General features: G+C 42.5%; 1 protein-coding gene across 1 annotated transcript; it reads right to left on the reverse strand.

Annotated features, from left to right (window-relative positions):
- Nucleotides 1–734: 734 nt before the first annotated feature.
- On the reverse strand, nucleotides 735–12,485 carry drgx (dorsal root ganglia homeobox). Its single transcript, XM_060854298.1, has 7 exons — nucleotides 12,366–12,485; nucleotides 12,154–12,219; nucleotides 10,840–10,940; nucleotides 9,674–9,775; nucleotides 7,539–7,711; nucleotides 7,312–7,424; nucleotides 735–1,682 (listed from the first exon to the last, which is right to left on the reverse strand). Exons 2-7 carry the CDS (start codon nucleotides 12,209–12,211, stop codon nucleotides 1,420–1,422), a joined length of 810 nt encoding a protein of 269 aa, XP_060710281.1. The 5' UTR covers nucleotides 12,212–12,219; nucleotides 12,366–12,485; the 3' UTR covers nucleotides 735–1,419.
- Nucleotides 12,486–15,907: the final 3,422 nt, after the last annotated feature.

The following is a 15,907-nucleotide window of genomic DNA, read 5'->3' on the forward strand; positions in this document are numbered from 1 at the left end:
CAGGCAAGAAATCCACGTTATCTAGTTCTGCAACAGTCACTAGTGTCGCATCATGAATTATTAAATCAGTACTTCGTGGTAATACATAATTTCTTATCAATTATTCATGCTAATGTGCGTGTAGTTTACTTAATTGTGTTATTGACGATCAAAAGTAATTTCCTGAAAATCCTCAAGGACACAAAATTTAATCAGTGTAACTACTTTTCGGATGCAACGCTGTTAAGTATTCTTAATTTGCTCAACAGTTCATTTATTTATGTACCTTTCTGTTGGAAATACAAATTTAATAAAACAATTAAAAAGTTAGGTTATGGGAGCTGAGATCATGTAAAGTTCAATTTTACGCCAGTAAATCATGTTTTGGAGAGAAAATAGGCAATATCCCAATTATTATAAACTGGGATGCATGGATTGTCCTAGAATATGGCCAGTAGTCTAAGACAGAAGCTGATTAAGGGATGACCTGTGATGTGCTCACTGAACCTCTCTCAGTAAAAAATCTGACTAGTGAGAATTTCAGTTAAAAATAAATTAGCAACAATGAAAGATTCCATTCAGTTTTAGGTCTGGTCTATTTTATGTCCCTTCACTGCAACTTCCTCATAAATGAATATATTATTTGTTCTTCCTAAAATCATGTTTTAATTGTATTTATGGTTCACAATATGTATGGTCCTGTTGTGTCTCACTGCTTGTAACTGTTACAGTATTTTCATATTTCAGAATGTCAAGTTAAAATTAACAGCATAAAATTAAATTCATAAATCCTTTTGTTGCGGTGAAAGTATACCAGAGATTGTGCTATTAATATTTCAAATGAATTCCTGTTAACAGTTTATCCACTTAATACAAATCTACTGTATCATAATGACATAGAAGCTTACAGCTTTATTGCACACTGAAGGTCACCTCTTCCAGAACAACCACTTGTATTTGCAAATTTAGCAAACAATTGGTAGGTTTTTTTTGTATTATTTTACTTGGGCTACGCTCACTTACCTGCGTGAGATTATATTCTTTCCCCATTGCATTACAAAAAAGGGAATAGATAAAATCGCTTGTGGTTTGAGGAAGTGGATTGGTGATCTCATGCATTTCCTCCTTAAATACCTGCTGCACAGTTTTAGTGCAAGGCAATTCTAGCAAGTGATTATCTTCCAAATGTAGTCAAGAGCAGAATAAACATGGTTAAAAGGAGAAAAGGAAGGCAACCGCTGCATTGCAAAAGATCCAGAATTCATTTATATACATCTTTTTGGCTTTGACCCAGGTAAGAGTGTCTTAGCTTTTGTACAGATGGAGTCAAGTCTTGATCGTATGGTGGATCTGATATCTTTACAGCTGTGAGAATATTCACGGTGATGCCATAAAGTGATCTTAAGTGTTCTCTACAGGTATGGTTCTCCCTCCTTCCTCTCATACGTTCCGCTCAGTCTCAATCTTCTCTTTGGGATGGCTGGCCTTCTCCTGGTCATTATCCAAGGAGGGTTTCGGTCCAACAGCGGGGCTGCTGTTGGCTGTTGAAAGCAGGTTGGCTGATTGGAGCACTGCCTCAGAGTGTTCACGTGCTTTCATGCGCAATGCAGCCACGCTAGCTGTTCGATTGCTCTGGCAACCATAGGGGGGCAAGAAGGAGAGACCCATTGGGTCTGGCACACAGCAAGAACACAGGGAGTTTCCTAAAAAAAAACAGAGGCATCTTAATTACACATGTTCACACATGCGAAAGTTACATTCTGCAAGTTCAACCATTCACACAGAAATTTGACCGACGACAGCATTTTGGGACCAGAAAAGTGTGTTTTGTGTATCTTTTAACTGTGTCCTGAAACTGATTTAATAAATTTGAAAACAGTAGCAATATCAGACAACAGCTTTAGCCATTCTGCATCTGTTTCAACGTTAGTCACCCACAACAAATTTAGCGCAGTTGACTGGGCATTTCAATGGGTGCAATTTTCATGAGGTTATCATCAAACAACACTGTAGGTTTCAAATCAATATAAAATGTCACAAATTACAATGACGAAAATGACTGCATATGTCAGATGAACTTAAAAGTTTTCCTGTTTCTTGAATCAAATGAAAAGTTACCAATACTTTACTTCTGTCAGTCTAGCGAAAAGTGAATTCTGCAAAAGGAACTACTTAAGGAAACTGACACTTCTAGCAACAGCACTTTACATTTATACAGCACCTCTAATTTATTCAATTGGCTTGAGGTACTTTACAAAATGAAGTTTGGCATTGAGCCACATATTAACCCAAAAGCTTGGTAAAATAGATCATTTTTCAGGAACTTTTCACTGAAGGGACGAGGCAGAGAATTGGAGAGATTTAGGGAGGGAGTTACTGAACTTAGGGCCTGCTGACAATGGTGGTGTAATTAAAATCAGGAATGCTAAAATTGGTATAGCACAGCGATTTTTGGCTGTTTGTTCAGGAGTTGGTGATTGCTGCTGTAAGACTGGAAGAGAGTTATGGAGGTGTGAACTTACTTAGAGAATTGCAAATAAGGTAGAGAATTTTGAATTCGAAGGCATTGCTTAGCCAACTTAGATCAGCAAACACAGAGGGATATAGGTGAATAGGACTTGCAGCAAGTTAGGACACATAGTTTTGAATACTTCAGGTTAAAGAAGGATTGGATCAAGGAGGCTGTCCAGGAGCAGGTTGGAATAGTCAAGTAGAGATTTAAACATTCTATCAGCTAACAGGCCAGTGCGAGAGTGGAATTAGGTGATGTCACGGGGTAAATATATACAGTCTTAGTGATGGTGCAGACATGTGATAGGATGCTCAGCTCAGAGTCAAATATGATTGGGAAAGTTATAAATCATACAACACCAGGTTATAGTCCAACAGGTTTAATTGGAAGCACACTAGCTTTCGGAGCAACGCTCCTTCATCAGGTGATTGTGGAGGGCTTGATCGTAACAGAATTTATAGCAAAAATTTGCAGTGTGATGTAACTGAAATTATGCATTTGAAAAATTGATCGTCTGTTAAACTGTTAGAATACAGTGATAGTTTCACTTCATCAAAGCTAGTGTGCTTCCAATTAAACCCTGTTGGACTATAACCTGGTGTTGTGTGATTTTTAACTTTGTACACCCCAGTCCAACACCGGCATCTCCAAATCATGATTGGGAAAGGTCTGGTTCAGCCTCTGACAGTGCTATAGAGCTGGGTGGAGTCAGTTTGTGAGTAGGACCAAAAGCAAAGCATTTTTGCCTTCAGAATAAATATCTTCTTGTCCATTACTGGATGCCTGACCAATAATCTGACAGTTTAGAGACAGTGGAAGGTCAAAAATAAATAATGGTGAAGCAGAGCCAGACACCATCAATGTGCATGTGAAAGCCATCACTGAGGGTGCATCTTGATGAGAAATGGGAGAACCCCACTATAGATCCTTGGAAGAAAATATCGGGATAAAAGGTATAGGATCAATAAGAAAAATCATTGCAGATTCTCCAATGAAATAAAGAGAAACAAACTGAACAGGAATGAGAAGTCCCACTAAGTCAGTTAAAGGAGGAGAGACTTTGGAGCAGAATTTCATGGCTTACCACATGAAAAAGCAACTTCAAATTAACATCAGGTAAGATTAGGAGCGCTGTGAGATTATGGTATAATATGATGATTTGACTCAACAAGTAGTTTTTACAATGATAATTTTGGGACAGGCCGGCTTGCATGCTAGCACTGAGTTCAAACAAAGTGACTCTGTGGCACTGCATTCTTGGCCACATTCTGAAGGGTTTTTAAACTTGCTGCCTGAATGGAAGTAGTTTTAAAACTGGGACTGCCAATCTGGGTCAAATTTGAGAGACATTTTGATTAAAGTCAAAGAAAACAAACAAACGCAAAATATATTTTTTCTTCACTACAACTCACGGTGCTAATAACTATTTTTCATCCACAATGCAAATTTTTAATGACTATTTAATTTAAGTGGTGCATTATCCCAGTTTTATTCCCCACAGTGGGTCTATTAGAGGACAGTCAAAAGGAATAAAGCAGTAAATATGAAATATAAACAGATAGAAATGGATCGGGGGTAGGTGATTCATGGCCACAGCTTAGCCACTTCTGCCATACCCAGTGTAAGCAAATGTATGCAGTAATTACCAGGAGAGATTATCAAACCCAATGCATGATGCCGCGCAGCCCAATGGCCCTTGAATAGAAACAGAGACAGAAAACTAGGATAGTCCAAGTGCAGTTGAATACCTCTGTGTTCTTGTGTTCATTAGACACTCATTACTTTATTTAATCAGAAGTCATTATATGGCTTATTCCAAAATGAGCATGTTTGTGCTCCAGTTAATTTATGTCCTCCCTGTGGATCATTGGATTTTGCGTTATAATAATGCTGATTGGGAAAGATAAAGGGAAGGAGAAATGATGCCAATAATCAGAATGAGCATCAAAGTCATACCCAAGTTGAGGTGTGAGTTGCCAAATGTTAATAGGTTATACATTATGAATTACACATGATTTGCGCTTAGTTCTTGCTACCTGCGCAGCATGTGTGGGAAATACAGCTCAGCTCATCGTGAGTCTGCATAATGTCAACAGGAACAGGAGGGCTTCAACTCAATAATGTGATGGTCGACTGGTCCAGACTGGAATTGGAAACCCTTGGTGAAAAGACTTTAAACTATTGCATATTGTCAAGTTTGAAAGAATCTTAAAACTTGATCAAAACTATATTTAACCTTTCAACAAAAAAGTAGAGTATGTCAGAATACAAATCTCTTGAAGACTCCAGCAAAAAAATATTAAATTACAAAAATGAATGCTGCAGTCTGATCTTAAGGCTGATATGCAGAGGAATTATTTGATATTAAATATAGACTCAATAATTCCACATTAGCACCATATATTTGGTGTCAGCTATATTGCTATTTTATCATCAAATCTTCTCTTCATTTCGATGCAGAAGCAAACTTACCCCTTCACTTGGGTTTCTCATTGTTAACAAAAATAAAACTGTCCTCAGTGTTCACTCCTTGTCTGCTGCAAATTGAGAGATACACTTGGGTCTCTGGGCACTGTTATTTCTCTAATCTTCAAAATGTAGAGTAGACTCTCATTAGACTTAAAATGGTCCTCCTTCTTCCAAAAAAAAACCAGCCTTCATTTATGTAACATTGACACTTAAATTAACCATATGGCTCATTATGTTTAACTATTGGATATAAAGCCAACTTTCAGCCTTCTGTGCATCAAATTATTATGTATTTAACTTGCATAATCACAATCATACGTTGCTTCAAGATGAATCATATTGGGAGTTGAAAGTTAACTCTGTTTCTCTCTCCATAGATGCTGCTAGATCTATTGTGTTTCTTTAGCACTCGGTTTTCATTCCAGATCTCCAACATCTGTGGTAATTTGCTTTTATTTTGACTCTGGGCATCTTGCTAGGTGTGACTCACATGAGACATTTGTAGACACAAAACACCTTGTCAGGGTGTTTTGAATAAAACTGCTTTGTATTTACATTCTGCCCAGTCCCCCTGTCTTATTCAAGTCGATGGACTAAAGAGGAGGCTACATTTTTTCACACTTACAAAGTTATTCATTAGGTACAATAGGACATTGCAGAGAACAATGCCATTGTTATGTGAAACATTTACACGTGTGCCTCCTTTCTCCAGTGGCAGCATCTGGGAGAGATTACGGATCTGTTCGTAGTTTAGTGTAGTTTGGGACTCGGAGTCTGCAGTTCATCTCCACACAATAAACAAGTCACTTGCAGTTAACATGAAGCTAACTTGTTAGCAAAAGGAGAAAAATATATATTGTGGTTTCATTCAGCCTGCAGCAAGGGACTAGCGCTAGGCACCATGATTTACACAAGATTATCTATTTCTACTTGTGCCATGCTTAGTTTATAGAAATACAATTATACCTCTTCATTCCAATTCAGGAACAATTAATGATGTTGTTTTGATATTTTAAATGTTTCCTCTTTTCTTTAATTTTATCGTCTAAATGGCGAGAGTTAAAACTATAAATTCTGCTCCATTTTGCTTTAGCAAAATTCATTCTGAATTAGAGAATGGGTGCTGAAACTTATTCAAACTGGAAAGGAGCTTCACATGTACTAACTCGCCACTCAATGATACCGGTTGCCATTGACTCTGATGGGTGTGATGAACCCAGAACCAAAGGCATTTCCGTGTGAGGAACACACTAGGCTACAGTAAATCTGTTCTGCCCCAAACTTTGTTTGACTGAGTAACAGGTCTCACGGGCTTATTTTGATATATTAACGCGACAGATAGCTGATGCTCAGAATTACAAAGTGGGAACACTGCGCCTGGAAAAATCCACACAGTTTCCGAATGTCGCCTTTTGGATAGTTCATAGAGGCTACGTTGATCGGAAATCTCATACCTAGATTGAATGAATGGTGGGTAACATTTCTGGGTCTTGACGGGTGGCGGTTTCTAGAGGGTCGTTTCCTACATGAGGAAATGTTATCAGAAATCTGCCCTGAAGCCTAACTGCTCTCTTAGCCTGCGGGGTTGGACTGCCTGTATTCTCAATCATTCCTGAATGCTGGATCGGCCCAAATCTCCCCGAAACTGCCTGGGAAGAGCTTTAGGCAGGTGTGGAGTGTTCTACTGAACAAGTTGAGGGAATGTGAAAAGCAGACCGCGTTATGTCACATCACCCGGTGGAAATAAATACTTAATGCCGTGAAAGGTTACCTCAGATCCCCTCTGGATCGCTGACAGATTCAATGAACGAGAGAGAGAGCTGGACAGGATTTTGTTCAGTGTTCATTGTGATCTGTTGTCTTTCAGAACAGTGAGGGGGGTTCAGAATTTAGAGGACAGAGGACGGACAGCTTAAAGCTGAACCTCAGCACGGGTTCATTCGGGACTGGGCGTCGCTGAACTATTTTAAGGGCGTCGAATGGCAAATACAAGCATTTAAAACCGAAAGAACTGCGGATGCTGAAAATCAGAACCACACACAGAAATTGCTGGAAAAGTTCAGCAGCTCTGCGGAGAGAAACCAGAGTTCACGTTTCGGGTCCCGGGACCCTCCCTCAGAATTGAGGCATGACCTTTTTTTCCAGCAATTTCAGTTTTTGTTTCTGTTTACATTAAAATTTGGATCCCATTTCGCCTGTTCTTGCCTTTGATTTTGTCCTAAAGTTCGGTTAAAAAGTGTGAGGTAACCCCTTGGTTTTCCAGCGGGCTGGATGAGTGAGTCGTGCCCCGGCCCGGCAGCTGAAAATGAAGCTGGGGGGGAAAAAAAAGGACGAAAAACTAAAAAACTTACCCTTCAGCGTCGCGACCTGCGTCAGAGCTTGGGCGTAAGTGGCCGTGTTGAGCAGAGTCGTGGGCAAGCAGGAGGGGAAGAAAGGGGCCGAAGGGCCTACAGTCCTGCCGAGGCTGAAAGACAAACCCAGCATTAACGGGACCATTTTCGGGTGACCATATTACCCAAACGCATCTAACTCCCCACCCCTCCATCACCCCAACTTTAGATTCGCCTCCCCTTCTTACTTCTGTTGCATTTCCAAGGATTCCTTTTTGCCCCGAGTCGGCTCCATGGGAGAGGGGGAATTTAGGTTCCTCATGGGCGGCGAACCCTCGGCTGCAATCTCCTTCCCACCTTCTTGATCGGAATTGCCCCTCTCCGTTTTCCTCCATTTCGCCCTTCGGTTTTGGAACCAAACCTGTCGGAAAATTGTTTTTTTTTAAAAAAACAAAAATCAGCTTTGAGAAGATTTGTAGCTCCAATTGAACTTCTGGGTGTAAGTTTGTTCGCTGAGCTCGTGAAAAAAATGCATTTAAAACAAACAAACTGGACCGTCAGTTCAACTCAGGCATTCTCCCCCTCTGTGATGGTCATCTGGAGTAACTTCTGATGCTCAGGGTGTGGGTTATTCAGGGACTCAGCTAACCTTTAAGATTCCTCTTATGTGGAAACACAAGACTTGAAGGGAGGGGTCAAGCGCTTATCCAAAACGTTGCCTTTAGAGAAAGTGCAATATAACACTGATGGAGCTGATAGAGTTAAGATTTGCATCGCTTCTAGCACTGTTTTCTGCCATTCTCTCAGAACTCCAGACCAATTCGTTGTAACATCAGGAGCGAGGGGTTTTGTGTTTCCACATTGCGACACCTCACACCTGGAAAGACGGTGTCTTCCTGTTCATGGACAATGCTCTCCCAAAAAAGCAATAAATAGGGATCAGGGTTTATAATCTGGAATTCAATCGGTTTTGCCCCGGGATTCCACAACTCAGAACTCCCCCCCCAGCTACGTATATGTGGGCGATTGAAATCGCAGTTAGCTCCACAATGATATTAATGACTTTATAATCATGTAAACTTGGGTCAGTTAAGTGTGGACCAGATGCAGACAACTTCTTGCATCGTAATTGAATGAAGGTCGCTGGCTATAACAACATTTAATTGAGCAATTTTTCATTATCATATTTTAATGACTTTCTGGTGACAGTTAGCCTGCTTCTGAGTAACATGCATGATGAAGTCGTTTATTTCCTATTTAGTGATTATTTGACAACATCAGCCTCGATTAAGGCTCGGCTTTCTAACGCATTAATCATATTTTAGTGGGTTACTGAATCTTTGCAGCGTTTTATATTTGTGCGTGTGTGTGGGGGGGGGGGGGGGGGGTGATTTTTGTTTTCAGTTATTTTCTTGCTTGCCTTCAGTAAGGGACAGGGAATAAAAGGACAATTCAAAAGATTCTGCTACAGTGTTGGCAGAGTAATTGTCTCAATTTGCTATCTCACCCTTACACCTTCTAGCATGAAGTCGTGATCCGACCGTCCTGAATGCACCCTAATTGCTGCATTTATCTTAATTTACACTTCCTTCCCCAGCAATAGGAGAGCAGGCGACATTCACTGAGCACTTCAAACTATATCTAAACCAAGATCCCATTCGAAAATAATAACACGCCTCTGTGTGAACGCCGCTTCACGCCTAGATTTAATAAGCAGCATCCCTTAATCCGTTTAAGGAAGAATAATCTGTTTACAATCCCTAATTTAGAGCAATGAATTCCATTATCTCGCTTCATTTATTGTGTTTTAAACGATAGCACCGTGACCCTCGGGGACTCGAGTCAAACTATTATAATACTTACAATTACGTTGGCTCATAGATCTCACCCTGTGCAAATCTGAAAGATTAATAAATACGTGTGCGCAAGCCTCTTATTAAAATGGGGAGGTGGGGAGGGGATGTTGATGCATCAACATTCAGGTCTGAGTGCCCACATGCATGCAGCTAAGAGACTTGCCAACTCGACTTGCAAGTCTAGCTTCCTGCTTTTATTCGGTTCAATCTCAAAATCAGTTTGGGTTCCAATTTTAAAAGGTAGTTCGAAGTTTTTTTTTCCGAGGCAAGGAAATGGATGTGCATTGATGTAATTTAGTGCCTTAGAGACACGGACAAATTAGTGTAGAACATTATCACTAGTTAATTATGAATGACCGATTAATCAACCTAATCTAATATTCCACATTATGTTGACGTTATTAAAGTGCATCACATAAATGACAGATAGTCTTTCATTTGTTTTATCTCTAGCCAAATATGCACTTTACACTGACAGTCGCGCAAAGTCTGAACGCTCAGCTATTTTTTTTAAAAAGATGATTTACCTGAACTCTTGCTTCAGTGAGATTTATCTTCATTGCGAGCTCTTCCCTGGTGAATACGTCTGGGTAATGCGTCTGTGCAAAAACGGCTTCTAGAGCTTCTAACTAGAGAGAGAGAGAGAGGGTGAGTGTCTGGGAGAGAGAGAGAGAAAGGGTGAGTGTCTGGGAGAGAGAGAAAGGGAGAGAGAGAGCGAGGATGAGGAGCTGAGAGTGAGAGACAGGGGGAGGAGAGGGTGAGGGAGGGTGAAAGAGAGAGAGTGAGAGGTGAATGTGAGAGAGAAAGGGGAAAGGGAAGGGGGAGAGAGAGGGTGAACGAGAGAAGGTGAAAGAGAAAGGGTGACAGAGCAAGGGTCAGAGAGAAAGAGAAGAGTGGTTCAGAGGGAGTGATTTAGAGACATGTGAAAAGAGAGGACAGCGTAATTTCATCTTTGGGAAAAAAAATACCCAAAAGGAGTCGTCAATCAACATCGCAAACAGTTGTGATTCGAACACAAACACAAACAGAAAATGCTGGGAAATCTCAGCAAGTCTGGCAGCATTCGTGGAGAGAAATCAGAGTTAATGTTTCGGGTGGAGAGACCCTTCCTCAGAACTGATCACTGGGCCTGAAACATTAACACTGATTTCTCTCCACAGATGCTGCCAGACCTGCTGAGCTTTTCCAGCAATTTCTGTTTGTCTTTCTGATTCACAGCATCCGCAGTTCTCTGGGTTTTTAGTTGGGATTGGAAGTTTCCGCAGAAACACAAAAGCTGCGAAGGAACAGAAAGGCATCTGTGGAGCTGGTCGAGCGGCTGAGGGTTTGGTTTTTTTTGTCTCTCTCTCTGTGACCAGCTTGCCTTTATTTTAATTTCCATTTCCAATGGCCTGGCCATTCAGAGTTTGCTGTGTTTGAGGTGAAATCTCATCAAATCCACACTTTGCCAGACTTGGCTGCCAGTTCTATTCGATTGGTTGCAGGCAGGAGTCTGGAGAAAACAAAATCAAAACTCTCGGTGGAATAAGCCTGGCTTTAAGAAAAAAAAATTCAGTCCCACACAACGCCCTGCATTCCCGTTCAAAAAAATGGGGGGTAATTTGTAGTGGGGTTGGGGAAGTGAGCCTAATGTTCTCCCGGAGTTTGGCAGTCAGTTTTAAGCATTGTTCGCTCCTCAGGGAGCAGGACAGACCTGCTGAAGGGTAAATGTTGTCCTATTTCGGCGTTGCTTTCGGCGTAGGAAACCGTCGTCAAAATCGCTCGTACTGTGTCCGCCAAACCCGCCGGAACTCACTGGGGGGGGGGGAAATGCAAAGAGAAATTTTCTTTTTAAAAAAAAAGCCTGGACAACGATAGAGAGAAAAGCAAATCTTCGGTCAGATGCAAATTATAAATCCGCCCAGCAATAAGCAAAGTCTCGACCCAGCCTCAGACCTGAAGGACTTCACGAAACAAGTTCAGGAGGCAACTCCAGTAAGAGGGAGATTACCAAGAGCAGCGTCCAGTTTACAAAGGTTGGAATTCCGCCTCCCCCCCCCCCAAAAAAAAAGCGCCAGTTCAAATCATTGCCCTAAGTGTTCGAGCCCCTTACCAGAATATTTCAAAGCCAATCCTCAAGGATATTTGGCCCCTATCTGATTTGATTGTCCCGTCGCCTGGTGACTGTTTTTAACCTTCCCAGTCTCCGGCTGGCAAAGGGTGACGATTCCCACACCCCCGCCACCACTCACTCCTCTCCCCTTGTTGGTGATTTGTTTGCAAAACAGCATAAAAGATTGATGCAGACCTTTTAGGGAAGGGAGGAGCGTGACCACCTTCCAAAGCTTTGATAAGAAGCATGACACCAACCATCTGCGATGGTAAAAGCTTATTTTAACCCTCAGGCAAAAAAAAGGGTTTTGTGTGTGTGTGTATACAGAGAGAGGAAGCAGGTGGCAATATACTGCTGGGACTGGTACTCGCTTTTCCTAGCACCAAAACACACAGAACACAGGAGAGCAATGCGATAGACTTTACCTATTGCAATGTTGGACGTGTCAGTAGTTTCACAAAATATCCAAATAGTTTCGGATTAAAATAAAACTTATGATAACGGTACACATAACGAAACATAAGGTCCTAGATGGGACGTGTACATTGGATGTGGGAACAAACTGATACAAGCTCCAGCTGCCGTCGATAGTCCGCCAACGTTACATCTGTCAGAAATGCTACCTCCCCAATGCATGTAGTTGCATATAGTTTGACACAGTTATAGGCTCAGCAAATCACGACATAAAAACAGGGAGATGTGAAAAGTTGGGATTGCCTGTTAACACTGGTTTGAATAATGTTTAAGGTAAAATCAAACAGATTACGGGGCGTTTCGTGTTGACTTTTGTCAGCCTTCGTTCCTCAATCGGGTGCCTGCGATTGTGTGCCTGTGTGTGTGTGTGTAATATGTCATACATTCTATACACAGGAGATCAGGCGGAGGACAGGTAATTGACATCTAAAACATACGTACAGGAATTGGTCCGGCAACACTCGCCATCTAACTGCGGTGGACAGTGGAAATAAAACATTGTGGAGTCTGTAACAAAACACAGGAGCCAGTCAGCTGCTTCTGAGGCAAAGTTTAGACCGCCAGAGAAAGAGAGAGAGAGAAAATAACAAGGCAATTTGACATCTGCTTCCGCTACAATCTAGAAACAAAAAAAGGCAAAATGTGAACTGTACCTGAAGCCGAGCAGATAGCGGAGCTGGGATGGAGTAGGGTTCCTGGCAGAGATTATCTAGCCATCAGCAAGCATATGACCAAATGTCTTTATCTGTCTAACATGCCCAACCGCTCGGCAACTTGCTTTTATAATCTCTCGCGTAATTGGCCTTAATCTAATTATTTCCAGCGTTGTCTTCTGTGAGTAACTTCGATAGGTCCCTTGGGTTTTGCCAAAATGTGCACGTGGTCCAGGACGTCATTTCTCTCTCTCTCCCTTTCTCTGAGCAGAGCGGAATTTTCCTCCCCCTCCCCACCCCCCAACTCTCTCGTTCATATTCGGAGCGCCAAATGAAAACATTGCTTAAAATATCCTGCCGCTCGTTCTCGGGGAACGCGAGCTGATATCCGCGCTGCTGCTGCTGCTGCTGATGTTACCCTCTCCAGTCTCTCCGCCTCCTCTTGAAAGGAGAAATATGTGTTGCTGATCCCACACCCGGATTGCACCGTTCCCAGTTTGAAATCAGTGGGTTGTTACACAATGTGTGAGTGAGGCTTTAGCAGCAGTACAGGCGTTCGCTCACTCCCTCTCTCACTGTCGCGTCCCCAAATTTTGACTTACAGCCCAATAGGAGGGAGGGGGTTCCAGCAATTTATTTTGCTCCCTCCCCCCCTCTCCATATACAATGGGGAGTTTTAAAATCCATCAACATTCGCTCAAGCACATTAGAGGGGACAAGACAGCTCACCTTCTGCAAATAAGTACTGGCTGAGATTTTTAACTTAGAGATGGGGAAATCACATAAAAAACCCAGCAAGTATAATGGTGCATAATTGGTTCTGTAATAGCATTACACAAGGATAATAGGCTGTTACAACCCCCTTCCCTATTAAGCGTTTCCCTGGCGTAAAGCCTTTACGATATTAAGGGGTGGCGGAGGGGGTGAGTGTAATGATATTTTGGTTATTAAATGCATGTAATTAATTTATGCACCGCAGAAAATAAAGTTGCTTTATGACCTCTGCAAGACGCTCAGAGTCAGACAACTGTTGAGAGGGGTTCCCCTTCCTTCCTGCCTCGCCCCAGCCCCTCCCTCTTGTCCTGCCCATGTGGGCTTTAAGGAAAATAGAGGTATCGAGCTATTGGCAACTTACCGTGAGGCAAGAGCAATCCAGTGGCCGGTCTGAACTGGCCTGCAGAGAATCCGTACGTGAACCTTCACCTCATCCACGCTGTTCATGGGGTCACCAGCCCTCGACTCTTTAACGAGAAGTATTAATATGATTTACAGCTCAATTCCGCCGGTCGAACGAAGAAAACGATGTTTGGTGTTGGAAGTGGTAATTAAATAATAATAATGACAGTGATCCACTCCTTCCCCCCTCCTTCCCAGTGGTCAGAGGGCATGCCGGCTCCTGGCCTGATCCAACACACACACTCTGTCCTGCTCTCTCTCTCTCTCTCTCCAGCCGGCAACTTCAATGCAAACACAGAAACAGCCTGAAGAAAAGGAGGCAAGACTCATCCGCAGCCACAACACAACAAAAATGAGCAATTGGTCCTGGAAGATGTTATGTTGGCTGTGAACACTAATTTTAAACAGGCAAGCGCCGATATAAAAGGCTATCGGTTGAGTGTTGTATATAGATATGCTCAAGTTGTTCTAAGAAATTTATGTTTTTAAAAAATATACTTTATTCATAAAAAAAACATCTTTATGTTCAGACACAGCCACTGAAACAGTTCTGTGTGATATTTTGAATCATTTCCCACAGTTGTTCTAAGGAATACTTCATTCATTTTGTTTTAGAAATGAGACCTTCCAGAACAACCTATTTTTTGCACGCCTCCTCAACATAAGTGGCATATTAGTCAAGGTGACTGGCTTTAATTTCATCTAACCTCTTTATTCTAGGTGCCCTGCAGCCTCACAATGTTAATTGGCTTGGGGTACAGGGGTCAGCGGTTAAAACTGAGCAAATAAATCCTCCCGCTCGCTTTTCCTCGCGCAGAAAGTTAGCGTGGCTTTGGGATTGTTGGAATTTTAGTCAGTACGGGACAGTTAAGGAGAACATTCCGCTGCCAACTTACCTACACAACCATGCTGCAGCTGGGGACTTTGTAAAATATGACCACTGTAAAATGTGATGAAATATGGTTGATTGAAACGAAGATCAAAAGTGTTGGTCCAAACCAGCTACAGAAGACTATTGGCAATGGCATTCGAATCATTGTCAATTTTATAAGAAAAAAAACTATTTTTGTTAGTTACTTCGTTCGTTATTTTGTTGGTTCGAATCATCATCCGAGTTGAAGTATTGGAACTAAATTGCATCTTCAGGAGCCCTTGCTGGGGAAGAGGAAGCGCGGCTGTGAATTGCAATGGATTCCAAACATGTCAGTCGTTCGAATGTGACCTTTGGGAATCCGCCCGGGGAGATCCCCGAGGTGCACGTGTCTCTTAAAGAGCGTCTCCACGATGTCGTCCCCGGAGCTCCACAGAATGGGTGCCTTCACATCAGCGTCAGTGCAGGTTGTGATAGAGCTCAACACAAACCCCAAAGAGCCGTGGACGTTGGAAATCAGAATGGAGCTCATGTACCACTCACACCCCCACCAACACACTCACACCCCCACCAACACACACAGAATAATGTGGGGCGTCCGCTTGGGGATGTTACTGGAGGAACCGGGGCTGCCGTTTGCAATGCAGCTTCTAGCTCTCCCACGGATCGGGTTTATCCAATTATTTAAGGAGCAGTAAATAGAGGAGCGTGTTTACCCTCGTGCAGTTCAAAGCTCCATCGATGAAGCCCAGTCGCGTACATCCTCACCCACTCGAGTAATCAGTTCATCAGGTTTAAAACATCCGCTGTGGACCGCAACAATGGTTAGTTGCATTGACATAGCAAAACGATTCCATCAATATGCCTTTGATGGGTCATGGTGTCTGATTCTTTGAAGGCATTTACATTCTGGCCTGTCACAAATTCGGGGTGGGCTGTTCCAATGCTACCGGTGTAGGCCATTCAACCCATCGGGTGTGTGCAATCGGTCCAAAGACATGCTGGCAAATGGGATCAGAATCAATGTGGAAGCAGGCCATTCGGCTCATCGAGTCCTCCGATGAGCATCCCACCCGGACCCACGACCCCTACCTGTAATCCTGCAACCCCCCTGGTTAACCCGCCTAGCCCCTGCACATCCCTGGACACTATGGGCAATTTAGCATGGCCAATCCACCAAATATGATTAATCATTAAAAAAAACAAAACGAGGTCAGCCGGACTCGAAATGTTAACTCTTGTTTCTCTCTCCATAGATGCTGCCCCTTTCCCAAGTAAGTCCTGTTCTTGTTTCAGATTTCCAGCCCCTGCACTTTCTTTCATATTAGAATAGTTAGGTGTTATTTTCCTGGCCGGCGATGAGCCGAAGGTCATTCTTTTTCTGTGCACTTAACCTCTACCACTCTAACGTGACTGACATGTATCGTAACACCACCTTACCTTGTTTGGTTCTCACACCTTCAGGTGCTGGAAAAGCGCAGCAGGTCAGGCAGCA

This window comes from Hemiscyllium ocellatum, chromosome 43, assembly GCF_020745735.1.
Source record: "Hemiscyllium ocellatum isolate sHemOce1 chromosome 43, sHemOce1.pat.X.cur, whole genome shotgun sequence".
NCBI classification, from domain to species: Eukaryota; Metazoa; Chordata; class Chondrichthyes; order Orectolobiformes; family Hemiscylliidae; genus Hemiscyllium; species Hemiscyllium ocellatum.

Excerpts from the sequence above, each read along its gene's own strand:
- drgx (XM_060854298.1), bottom strand. The coding sequence starts at position 12,211 with ATGTTTTATTTCCACTGTCCACCGCAGTTAGATGGCGAGTGTTGCCGG. Across the intron at positions 10,941-12,153 it reads GTGTTGCCGGACCAATTCCT|TGAGTTCCGGCGGGTTTGGC; the intron begins GTACGTATGTTT and ends CCCCCCCCCCAG. Across the intron at positions 9,776-10,839 it reads CAACATTTACCCTTCAGCAG|TTAGAAGCTCTAGAAGCCGT; the intron begins GTCTGTCCTGCT and ends CTCTCTCTCTAG.